General features: G+C 51.1%; 1 protein-coding gene across 1 annotated transcript in view; it reads left to right on the top strand.

Moving 5' to 3' along the window:
• The window catches only part of mtor (mechanistic target of rapamycin kinase), a 99,660-nt gene that overhangs the window by 23,885 nt on the left and 62,506 nt on the right, over positions 1–13,269 (top strand). The window contains 9 exon segments of the mRNA XM_079741860.1: positions 1,206–1,373; positions 5,219–5,331; positions 5,981–6,052; positions 6,054–6,126; positions 7,347–7,439; positions 8,622–8,768; positions 9,066–9,208; positions 10,146–10,308; positions 11,674–11,819. Coding sequence (XP_079597986.1) covers positions 1,206–1,373; positions 5,219–5,331; positions 5,981–6,052; positions 6,054–6,126; positions 7,347–7,439; positions 8,622–8,768; positions 9,066–9,208; positions 10,146–10,308; positions 11,674–11,819 — 1,118 coding nt within the window.

Genomic DNA, 13,269 nt, shown 5'->3' with positions numbered 1-13,269 from the left:
GCTGGTGAAACACCTCGGGCCGCTGGCGTGCCGGAGCATTGCGTGCGTCCGCTGTCCCCCCCCTCCCCCCGGACCCGATGCCGTCCGCTGTCCTAATCCCAATTACTCCCGACGTTCCCGCGGGCTTTTCCACTGCTGCCGCACGTGAGGTCATCTGATCCCGGCTCCCCCTGCACAGAGTGTACAGTCACCCCCCCCCCCCCCCCCCCGGTCAACCCTATCTCCCCCTCCCTCCCTCCTGGCCAACCCTCTCTCCCTTCCCCCCCTCCCTCCTGGCCAACCCTACCTCCCTCCCTCCCGCTCCTCTGTTGTGTGGTTTGAACCCAGTTCCCCCAGTCCCAGCGCTGGGAGCTTCACACTGATGGTAGCTGTAGTGGGAAAGTGGGCCAGGCTATCCCGTGGTCGGGAGTGCTCTGGGACAAACCGCACTGGGACAAGCCAAGACTAGACTACATCAAGGATACCCTGTCGCCTTGTTTCAATAAACATTATTCATTAACACTTGAAGCATTGGGGAGAATCATGGCTCTGTATTTAGGCTATGCACTTTATTGTTAAATATAAACATTCAATATTTTAAGCTATGGATTCAAGATTTGAGTTCAGAAGTCTTGTACTTTGTAGTCTTATACTCCTTTTTTCTTCAATTCATGTTTAAGCAATGCATTTATGCATTGGGGCGAATAAACTATATCAAAGTTACGCGCTTTATTGCTAAGAATCAAACTTTCAATGTTGTAAGTTATGTATTTTGATTTCGAGGTTTAAGGTCAGCTTTCTTGTACTTTGTATAACCTCATACTTGTACACATATTTACTGTAAGCAATCCTCCTGTTCGAGTGTCTATAATACTTTATAGACACTCACTATCGCTCTCAAGTGTCTCTAACCCTGAACCTGTCCACCAGAGAGTGTTGCTATTTTTAAGGGCAAACTCAAAACCTTTTTTACTCTGGTTTTTAATCAAACAACGCATTTATCCATTTATTAAATGATTTATTTATTTTCACAAAGTTATCCCTTTGGCTACGGGTGGGTGGGTTGTTTGTACATGTGTGAATATCTCTGGGTGTGTCGGGGGGGGGGGGGGGGGGGGGGGGGGAATTGTATTAAGCACTTTGTGTTACATTTGCTTGTATGAAAAGTGCTATACCAACACATTTTGATTGATTGATTGATTGATTGATCCCTCTGTGTCCCGTAGGAGTACTGGACACCCAACAACCCGATGCAGAACACCATCATCCTGCTGATCGAGCAGATCGTGGTGGCGCTGGGTGGGGAGTTCAAGCTCTACCTGCCGCAGCTTATCCCCCACATGCTGCGCGTCTTCATGCACGACAACAGCACCGGCCGCAGCGTCACCATCAAGGTGAGCCCTGGAGCCATCTCTGTTAGAAACGGGCTAACGGGTTAGCAACATGGTAGCAGCTGGCTAGCAACATGCGAACAATGCGCCAGCATCAGGTGGGAAACAATCTAGTCGCAAGCTGGATACATGCTATCGACAAGCTAGCAACATGCTAACAACATGCTAACAACGCTCCAGCCTGATTTAGGCAACAACCTAGACACAAGCTGGAGACATGCTAGCAACAAGCTAGCAACACGCTAACAACGCGCCAGTATCCGTTAGAAACAACCTAGTCACAAGCTGGAGACATGCTAGCAACAAGCTAGCAACATGCTAACAACGCGCCAGTATCAGGTGGGAACCAACATAGTCACCACCTGGAAACATAACAGCTACGAGCTAGCAGTTTGTTAGCAACAAGCTAGCAATTTGTATAGGAGACTCATTGACACACATGTTTGGGTTGGCAGCTTGCTGTAAGCATGTTTAAGGTTGGATTAAAAAAATGGTTGCAGCATCCAGGTCCTTTTTTTACAGTGAATTAGGAACAGTTAGGTGCAGGTAGTGCTGAGGGACTCTTCAAAGGTTCCTTTTAGGTTGGAGATCGAACTCTGTTCCCCTTTTGCTGGTAGTTGAACACACTAGTCATTACCCTGACCTGCCCTCTCTGTGAAAAAGAAAAAGCCACCTAGTTATAAACATATCATTTTTTTGAAGTATATTGCATTTTTTACAGGGGACCCTGTGAAACTCCATTCATCTCCCTTTGGGAGTCACATCACTCATTAGGGCCCTGGTAAACGGACTGGGTTTCTATAGCGCATTCATAACCACCGCGGCCACTCAGTGAGCAGGCCGTTTCTCACGTTCACGCACACGGCGACGCGAGGTGCCGACAGCTAGGTGTGAGGTGCCTGGCTCATGGGGACCTCTAACCCCCGTCCAACAGCAGCCAGGGGTTGAACCAGCAACTCAGGTGAAGGACGAGGGTGAGGTGGACAACGGTGCCGACACCGTTGTTCATGACAACCAGACGTTATTGGCTTGGTCGTTCAGCCTCCAGTCTGGTCTTGGATTCCATGTTTCGCTGTTTAATCCTCATTTGTCAGGCACGTCTATCATAATGGATTTCCACTGAATACAGACTGATGAAAGTAAAGTAAGAGAAAATATAAAAACATAATAGAACTCATCAAAACCACATGAAATGGCATAATAAGGCAAAACAATGGTACTGGCATTGGTAAAAACACATTTGCCAAAGTGTGTGCTTCCCTGTGTTTAAGAATAGTTTGAGGTTCACTTAGTGGTTAGGGCCTGCAGCTGAACTGTTCCGCCAGGCTATGCCGGAGAGGTAGGAAGATAAAAAACGAGAAGGAGGTGAAACGCTCCAAACTCTGCACAATGCCGGGATCTGGGCACGCTATTGACTTTAGAGAGTTCAGAATCTGGCCCCGATGGAGGGATATCTGCTAATCACAGTAACCCTACTCCCACCTGAAAATATTGTTTATTTGGTCGGGATTCAGCTTCCAACCCCTTCCCCGCTGATTACAGGGCCGCCACAGTAACACGACCTGAATGTTGTTGTTTTGGCTGAAAAGAAATTAGCAGCATATTGATAATATGTCAATCTTGAATGTGTGTGTGGGGGTGTGTGTGAGAACTTGAGAACATGGAGGTCCCACTGTGCTTCTCCCAAGTAAAAGGCCGTCTCTCACGTCCCTTCGACCGTTCCTCTTGACCTGATGCTTTGGGGGGCTGAGAAGGTCGGCCCACACCTATGTGGAAGGCCGGAAGGACAAGAACACAGTGTGCTTTAACCGTCAGCGCTGTTTGACCCCCAGCACGAAGCTCCTGGGGTCCGAACCTGGACGTCTGCCGTCCTACTTGTAGTCGTGTCCAACCCCCTCCCTGCTCATCAGTGTCGTGTGTCTAGGATATACACTTATGGTTGTGGTTGAAGGCGTCCGCACAATGCCTGAATAGAACCAGGAGTCCTCCATCTTTCATCCCTCGCCTGCTGCTCGCTCCCTGGGGTGTCCGGCCTGGAGCGCGGAGAGGGAGGCCGGAAGGGGGAGGGGGGGGTCCCTCTGTCTGGGTCGTCCCGGGCCCAGGCTTGGGTCACGTGAGCTGGAGGGGTGGGGGTGTTGAGGAGTTCGGTTTCCCGACCGGCTGAAAAGAAAATACAACTTCCATCTTATTCAGGAGCTATACGTGTGCGCACACGCACGGACACGCACGCGCACATTCTCAGTCACGCACAATCAAACAGACGCACACCCCTAGCTCTCTTTCACCGAGGCTTCCTGCAGTCTCGCCGAGTGATATTTACACCGGGGGGCAGAGAAGCCTGGGGGGCTTCTTTAAGCAGGCCGAAGCATACGTCACCGCCTTGCATTGACCCACATCCTGCTAGGGCTGCTCGATTCTGGCAAAAATCATAATCACGATTATTTTGGTCAGGATTGAAATCACGATTATTCAAAGGATTACTTTTGAGTCTCAAAACATGATGTATTTATTCAGCATGTCTCTCCCTAAAACACCTTGTAACCGAGAACTTTGAAATTTCATCACACAAAATGGTCAAAAAGAAAATGTTCAAATCATATTAATGTACAGAAATGTATCCAGCTGTTCTTCCTATAAAACATTAAAAAAAAAACTAAAATGAAAAATCGATTATATTAGTTTTGTGATCGTTTGACGCTTAAATCGAAATCGAGATCGAAATTCGCTTAGTCGCCCAGCCCTACAACCTGCCATCCATCCGCTCCCTCCCCTGCTCAACCCACCCACCCACTCTACCCACCAACTCTCTCACCCCCTCTCCCCCACGTCATCAGATATCAGCCATCCCTCCCCCACTCCATCAGTTATCAGGCATCTCTCCCCTACTTTATCTAGACATCTCTCCCCCCTTCCGTCCAGACATCAGACATCTCTCCCCTACTCATTCCAGATATCAGACTTCTCTCTCCCAATCCGTCTAGACATCTCTCCTTCATTCCGTCCAGACATCAGACATCTCTCCCCCTCTCCCCCCCGTCTCCACCAGACTTATCTCCCCCCTCAGTCGTCTGATAACCTCCTCTCTCCAGCCCTCCAGGCATGGGGTAGCGTGTAGCTGACCTTCCCCAGACCGGTTTCTTCCAGTAGCGTGGAGGCCGTGGTGTGAGGCTGTAGCTCACACCAGCTGTAGCTGGCCCTGCCTGGATCAGCCGCTCTCCCCTAAGCAGGGTGATCAGGCTCCTGTTACCCTAGAGCCGACCTAATTGGTCGATCGAGGGCGTCTGCCAACACATTGGCGCAGGGGGAGAAGCAAGGGCTCTGGGTTTATTTTCGACGGCCGTGTGAGTCAGACCCATTGGTGAGCTTTCGGTGTGTTAGTTTAATGGCGCTTATTTGAGTTAAAGTTTGATAGCGTGTTTATTGTGTTGTTGCTAACTTTATGTGCAGTCCGACCTGACTGCCTGCTCTCATGACGCGGGTTTCATTATAAGGATATCAGCGCACACAGCTACCTGTTGTTAATGATCGTATAAATTTCTACTGGGAATGTGCATCGACTTTTAAGTGCTGTTTGAAATCAGAATGTTATTAACGCTGAAGCCGAAGGAAAGAAGTCATCAGACTATTGTAACAAAATATTTTAGGGGTCTCCGCCTTGTTTACGCAACAGTTTAAATCACCCCAAAGCCGACGTGCATCGGTTATTGGTGTTTGGGGAGGGCTGTGCTGCCATAGGCGATAATCACTAGCACTAACAACAGTCTAAACAGAGTCTACCAACGAACCGTCGAGGGCTGAGTCCCACGTGGTGGGTCTTTGTAGTAGCGTAATGTTTCTCTTTCCCCAAGCTGCTGAACGCCATCCAGCTGTTTGGAGCCAACCTGGACGACTACCTCCATCTGCTGCTGCCCCCCATCGTGAAGCTCTTCGATGCCCCAGACGTGCCCCTGCAGGCCCGCAAGTCAGTACCGCCGCGCGGCAGCGTCTCCCCTGGAGCTCGCCGCTCTGCTCCACCCCTCAACCTTGGACGGGGAGATTTACATTATCGCCGCGTGGCACCAGAACTACACCCGATAAACGCACCGGCTTCAGACTGTGTCTGCCTCACCGTCTCTCCACCGCGCCATTACTGTTGCTGTCTTGCTTTGTCTGTCTGTCGTCCTCTCTGCTCCGTCTCTCTCTCCCTCTGGCCGGCTCTCTCTCCCCCTGTTTGTCTCTATCTTCCCTTTGTCTGTCTATCGCTCTCACTCCTTCTTTCTCTCCCTCTCTCTGTCCATCTCTACCTCTCTCTCTTCATCCCTCTCTCATTCCTCTATTTGTCTCCACCTCTCTCTCTCCCACTGTGTGTCTCTAGTTCTTCCTCTGTCTATCTCGACCTTCATTGCCTCTCTCTCTCTCTGTCTCTGTCTCTCTGTCTCTCTCTCTGTCTCTGTCTCTCTGTCTCTCTCTCTCTCTCTCTCTGTCTCTGTCTCTCTGTCTCTGTCTCTCTGTCTCTCTCTCTCTCTCTCTGTCTCTGTCTCTGTCTCTCTGTCTCTGTCTCTCTTTCTGCCTGATGTTATAGGATCTACCCTTTGCTTGAGTCTGAGTGATGCTCTGTTTCCTCCCCCCAGGGTCTCCTTGGAAACGCTGGACCGCCTGACGGAGTCCCTGGACTTCACCGACTACGCCTCGCGCATCATCCACGGACACCACGCCCGAGCTGCGCTCCACCTCCATGGACACCCTGTCCTCCCTGGTCTTCCAGCTGGGCAAGAAGGTAGGCCTCCCTCCCTCCCTCCCTCCCTCACCCCCTCCCTCCCTCCCTTCCTCCCTCCCTCACCCCCTCCCTCCCTCCCTCACCCCATCCCTCCCTTCCTCCCTCAACCCCTCCCTCACCCCATCCCTCCCTCACCCCCTCCCCCCCTCCCTCCCTTCCTCACCTCATCCCTCCCTCACCCCCTCCCTCCCTCCCTCCCTCCCTCCCTCCCTCCCTCACCCCCTCCCTCCCTCCCTCACCCCCTCCCTCCCTTCCTCACCTCATCCCTCCCTCCCTCCCTCCCTCCCTCACCCCATCCCTCCCTCACCCCCTCCCTCCCTCACTCCATTCCCCCCCTCACCCCCCCTCCCTCACTCCATTCCCCCCCTCACCCCCCCTCCCTCACCCCCTCCTCTCCCCCGTCCCACCACCACTCCAACACCACTGCCTAGGTAGCTCTGCTCGAGTTCCCCATCTCCTTCCCCCCTCCCCCCCTCCAGGTAGCTGTAACTGTAGAGTCTGTTCCAGAAGGTTCCAGACCCCTGCTGCTGCTTTAAGTCAAACCGTATGGCAGCTATCTGCTCTCAGGGGACACACACACACACACACACACACACACACTGTGTTAACTACTTCCTGCCAGGCTGCTGATGTCATCCACCAGTTCCTGGGAAGGGGGGGAGGGGAATGGCGTTCACACACTCTCATAGAAACATACACACACACACACACACACACACACACACACACACACACACACACACACACACACACACACACACACACACACACACACACACACACACATACCCCAACCCACATTAAACAGCATGCTTTGTCCTCTCCTTGCCTAAAGGGAGAGAGAGGGTAGTCCTGGTGATAAAGCATCATCTGCACAATGCCTTGATATCACTAATTCAATAAAGACAGTGCATGATTTGTTCATATGTTTATCAGATTGTAACTATACACTCCTGTTCATTATCTGATATACATATGACATATTGATCATTCAACATATATCTACTGCAGGATTCTGTTGTATGTTTATCAGTTAATACAAAAAATATGAATAATATAATTGGATATTAAGGATCTGATAGATGGCTAAATAGATATTGATATGATTTGTCTTCTATCCTTGATCGGTTGAATCCTGCGGAACTGGTGTGACCCAAACGGAGGGGGCCGAGGGATGCGCGTGTTGACCGATGAAACGCTGCCCTTCTCTGTCCCCGCAGTACCAGATCTTCATCCCCATGGTGAACAAGGTCATGCTGAAGCACCGAGTCAACCACCAGCGCTACGACATCCTCATCTGCCGGATCGTCAAGGTTGGCCCTCCTGAACCAGCCTGACCTGTCTCTCTGCCCCTCCTGGCTTCCCCTTTGTTCGAGCTCACCGTTTTTCTAAGCTGTTTAGTATAGAATCTGCGTTGTGTGTTTTCGGGGAAATCATGGCCGCTTCACAGGTTGGATCAGCGGGTCGAATAGATGGTTTATTGTTTATTACAGGATGTAATTCAGCAAGGTACAGTCTTAGGTGGACTAGTCTACAGTGTAGTCGGGTGAGGTCCAGTCTCCTTGGCTGTCGATCCCTCTTCCCACCGAACCCCAGGTCCAGGGCGAGGTTTATACCAAACAACGCGTAACTGACAGAAGAACAGAAGCAGTCTCTCCCTTGATAATGTATATGACCCTGGCTATGACCGGTCAGTTGGAGAGGCACTGGCCTGTAACAGTAAGAAGTGTGAACACGGAATGTGCCCGAGAACACAGAGAGACACTAGAATACACCAGCGTTGTACGGGCCTTCACGTCATCCAGTCATTTCTTTGGGCGACTTCTGTAGTATGTCATCGTTTGAATCGGTCTGAACGTGTTGCTTTAGTTTCAAACTTCTTTGTTCAGTTAAAGTTCTTTCCTGTGTGTATCGTTAAGCTCGGTCGACGTGGGTTACACACACACTTTATTTATGTCTCGTTGTGACAGGAACATGACTTCCATCTGCTAGCTTAAAGGCGATTCCTGTCAAGCATTATGTTTGTTGAGAGCAGATCGTGACATTACGTCGCCGATCAGCAATCAACAAATCCATTTTGAAGCATACAAAAAATATAAATATGACAAAAAGAATCGGATGGAACTGGCATTGTTTATCAACAACTGGATAAACACGAGATCATCATCATTGTCGAGTTTGAAAGGCTGTGTGTGTTGTGTGTTGTTTGTTTGTGTGTGATGGATGATTGTGTGTGTGTGTGTGTTAGATGATAGCGTGTGTGTGTTGGATGATAATGTGTTTGTGTGTCTGCATTTGACCTGATATTGTGTTTGTGTGGCTGAGATTGTACCTGTGTTTTTTCTCAATGCATTGTGCTTTTGTGTGTGTGAGTGAGTGTGTGTGTGTGTGTGTGTGTGTGTGTGTGTGTGTGTGTGTGTGTGTGTGTGTGTGTGTGTGTGTGTGTGTGTGTGTGTGTGTGTGTGTGTGTGCGCGCGCACGGCGCGCGCACGCAGGGCTACACCCTGGCGGAGGAGGAGGAGAACCCCCTGGTGTTCCAGCACCGCCATCTCCGCGGTAACCAAGGCGATACGCTGGCCAGCGGGCCGGTGGAGCCCGGGCCCATGAAGAAGCTCCACGTCAGCACCACCGCCCTGCAGAAGGTCAGTGTCAGCCACGTCACCACCCCCCCGCTGCGCACCAAAGGGCTGATTACGGTCCCACGTTCCCGCCACGCAGGCGCTCCGACGCAGTCGTCAACCTTTAGGGTTCTGCGTCGGGGTTTGGCGAGCGGACCAATCGCAGCCCCTCGCTGCTGCGTCGCCTCGATCGGAAGGTTACGGTTTTTGGGAAGCGCACGTCCGGCCCGGTCAGGGGGGAAGCTTTGCAGAGTCCAGGTGAACTCTGAACAAGTGAGGGTTGGGGCGGGTGTGGATGTTGATGGCGGTGTGGATCTCCAGGCTTGGGGGGCCGCCCGGAAGGTGTCGAAGGACGACTGGCTGGAGTGGCTGAGGAGGCTGAGCGTGGTGCTGCTGAAGGAGTCCTCCTCCCCGGCCCTCCGCTCCTGCTGGTCCCTGGCCCAGACCTACATCCCCCTGGCCAGGTACGCCTCCTGCTCCTCCTCCTCATCCTCCTCCTCCTGCTTGTCTGTCCCCTCTCTGTCTGAATCTCTGGATCTCTCTCTCTCTCTCTCTCTCTCGATCTCGATCTCTCGATCTCTCTCGATCTCTCTCTCTCTCGATCTCTCTCTCTCTCTCTCTCTCTCTCTCTCTCTCTCTCTCTCTCTCGCGCTCTCTCTCTCGCGCTCTCTCTCTCTCTCTCTCTCTCTCTCTCTCGATCGCTCTCTCTCTCTCTCTCGATCGCTCTCGCTCTCGATCTCGATCTCTCTCGCTCTCTCTCTCTCTCTCTCTCTCGCTCTCTCGATCTCTCGATCTCTCTCGATCTCTCGATCTCTCGATCTCTCTCTCTCTCGATCTCTCTCTCTCTCTCTCTGGAGCTCTCTCTCTCTCTCTCTGGAGCTCTCTCTCTCTGGAGCTCTCTCGGTCTCTATCTCGGTCTCTATCTCGGTCTCTGTCTCGGTCTCTGTCTCGGTCTCTCTGTCTCGGTCTCTCTCTCTTGGTCTCTCTCTCTAGGTCTCTCTGGATCTTTCTGTCTGTCTCAAACTTTCTTATTCTGGCGCTTCTGGCACTTCAAGGACATGAAGAACCACAGGGACATTCTTTGAGAAATTCAATCATTGAAACCACTTGATTGATATTATATATATATTATACATATTAGCATTTGGAACTATCAGACATGATAGTGTTGAATGCTTTTATTTAGTTTTAACTCTACATGGCTTTGAACTTATTCGAAGTTTTCCATCCAGTAATGGTTCTAAATATCCATATATCCATTCAGAGTGATTCCTTATCTATAATTGATCTAATTATTTATTGATGTTCTTACCACAGAGGTTCACTAGTTTGTAGTTGGTCTGTATCCCTGCTGTACGCCCTGTGACAGTGAGCTGTGTGTCCCCCCCCCCCCCCCCCCAGGGACCTGTTCAACGCGGCCTTCCTGTCCTGCTGGTCGGAGCTGAGCGAGGACCAGCAGGATGAGCTGATCCGCAGCATCGAGTTGGCCCTCACCTCCCAGGACATCGCTGAGGTCACCCAGACGCTGCTCAACCTGGCCGAGTTCATGGAGCACAGCGACAAGGTGCACACACACAGACACACACACACACACACACACACACACACACAGACACAGCGACAAGGTGTACAGACACACACACACACACAGACACACGCACAGACACAGCGACAAGGTACACACACACAGACACACACACACACAGACACAGCGACAAGGTGCACACACACAGACACACACACACAGACACAGCGACAAGGTACACACGCACAGAAACACACACACAGACACACACACACAGACACACGCACAGACACAGCGACAAGGTGCCCACACACACACAGACACACACACAGACACAGCGACAAGGTGCACACACACAGAAACACACACACAGACACAGCGACAAGGTGCACACGCACACAGACAGAAACACGCAGAGACACAGCGACAAGGTGCACACACACACACACACAGACACACACACAGACACAGCGACAAGGTGCACACACAGAAACACACACACAGAAACACACACACAGACACAGCGACAAGGTGCACACACACACACACAGAAACACGCAGAGACACACACACAAACACAGACACACACACAGACACAAACACACACATACAGAGAAGCAGACGAACGCACAGACAGACAGACAAACAGAGACAGACAGGCACACAGACAGACACACAGGCAGGCACACAGACAAGGCAAGGCAATTTTATTTATCTAGCACTTTTCATACACATGGGAAACTCAAAGTGCTTCACATATAAACATTGTCATACAATAAAATAAAATAATAGATAAGTTACAGAAAACATATGCGAAAATGAATAAAATAGATAGAAAATGAAGGCAAAGTTAAAAAAGCACAGGCAGGCACGCAGGCAGACAGACAGACTCAGACAGACAGGCAGGCACGCAGACACAGAGACAGGCCGAGACACAGACATAAACACACAGGCAGGCATGCAGGCCACGCTGACCATGCACGAACGGCACCCCTTAAAGACACACGCAGCACCCTTTAAACACATGGCGAGGAACTGAGAGAAAGAAAGGGGCACCCTTGATAGTCTATATGAATACATCACGTACATGGGGACACATTAATGTATCACATGAGGGGCCGAACCGTGTACATGGAAGCAGTAGTCCTAGATATATTACTGCGGTCACATTCGTAAGGCTTGTGGCACACGCCGGGTGTGGTTACGCTTGACGGAGGACCTGGCAGGAGCCAGCACAACATGAAAATAATCACCTGGAAAAAGCAGCCGCATCGCCGCTACTATTATCGTGACCTCGCCGCGCGCTCGCCAAGTCCCGATGTTCCCCCTAATAGCCGCGGCATTAGCCCTGTTTGATTGGTCCTCCGCCGGCGGGGTAATCACGGCTGTGTTGTGTGCTGCCAGGGCCCGCTGCCCCTGAGGGACGATAATGGCATCGTGCTGCTGGGGGAGAGAGCTGCCAAGTGCCGAGCCTACGCCAAGGCCCTCCACTACAAAGAGCTGGAGTTCCAGAAGGGGCCCTCGCCCCTCATCCTGGAGGCTCTCATCAGGTAGGAGCGCTGGGAAGCCGGGGCCGTGGTTGTCGGGTTTCTTCCTCTGGGTCTCAAAGCATTCAAAGATGTCCCTGCCGGTTTTGGCTCCTTTCTGGTTTGGTTTTAAGATGTGTTTTAATTTTTCTTGCTTGCTTCAAGTCAGGCTGGAGTCATTTTCATTGTTGATATCACTTAACATTTACATTCAGGGCGTTTAGCAGACGCTTTTATCAAAAGCGACAATACACTCCATTACAATAAGTACATTTGTCAGAAGAAAGAGAAACCACAATATATCGCTGTCGGTACAATAAGGATGTTCATAGATGTTAGCACAAACGATCGCTAGGTTAACCCATTCCCCGTAAACCACAAAACTCTAAAGCTCTAAAGCTTCTTCACTTAAGCCTTGAAAATAAGCCCCTAATTAATGCGCAGACGCTTGTTTGAAATAACTTTTTCTTTCGATTTCTTTATATCACTCATGACTCCGCCGTGCTGCGTATCGCCATGAAGGCTACACATGACTACGATAATACAATGAAGAGCGATAGTGAATTCTCGCCCGGCTCTGGAGTCGATCCTTTAGTCCTCTCTTCAGTCCACACTTCACTCCTGAGCCTCCTCACGCTTATCTGCCTCGACCCTAAGTGAGACCAGCAGGTCAGGTAAGCCCCCCTGTTCAGCGGAGGTTTAGGCGGGTGGAGAATGGCTGTGATTCCAGTCCCAACGGCCCCCTCCGCTCCGTACGGCACGCTGCCCAGCGGTGCCAAGGAGCCGTTAAACTGCCTCATGCCTTGGGTTGCACCACCGCACGCCTCTCACTGGAAACCTGAAGTTTAGCAGCAATTTCCTCCCGGGCGCCGGCCGGGAGCAGCGGTGCCCGCGAACGGGAGACGGGGAACGCCAGCACCGACGCAGGAAGTTGAGTAGTTCAAACAAACCCCGTCAGTCTGACTCTGCAGTGACTCTGTGTATACCCTTCTACATCTACACATGCATCTGTGTTTACGTCTATCGGGGAAGAGTGTAGGTTGCGTAAGCGCGCCGCCGAGACGTTTTCCATGACACCGCTGTTCTCGCGTTTCACGACCAAAGCCCGTGCCGTCTCCGTTACGGCCAATCAGGACGTGTCGTTCTGCTCCGCGAAGTGCGCCCTGGGTTGGGCACTGTGGCTCCGCTGTGTATCAATACGAGCGCTACTGCTGTAGGCATTACCGGTGCAATGCTATAGTATGTTTCTGTATGGTTATCGCGTATTTTTGCATACCTTCTTCGTAGTATCGGATGCTGCTTTGTATTTTGGGCTTGAATCTAATGCAGTGTCTTGTGTGCTCGGGACTGTTGCTTTCAAAAGAACGAGCAGACTGAGCTACAAAAACACAGTTGAGCTTGTGACCGGAGGGGCAGTCGACCTGAGAGTACAAATATATCCAAAGTCCTATAAATATTAATGACACCCCGGGCC

The sequence above is a fragment of the Pollachius pollachius genome (genome assembly GCF_949987615.1).
Source record: "Pollachius pollachius genome assembly, chromosome: 8".
Lineage (NCBI taxonomy): Eukaryota > Metazoa > Chordata > Actinopteri > Gadiformes > Gadidae > Pollachius > Pollachius pollachius.
This window is presented reverse-complemented; position numbering and strand designations above follow the sequence as displayed.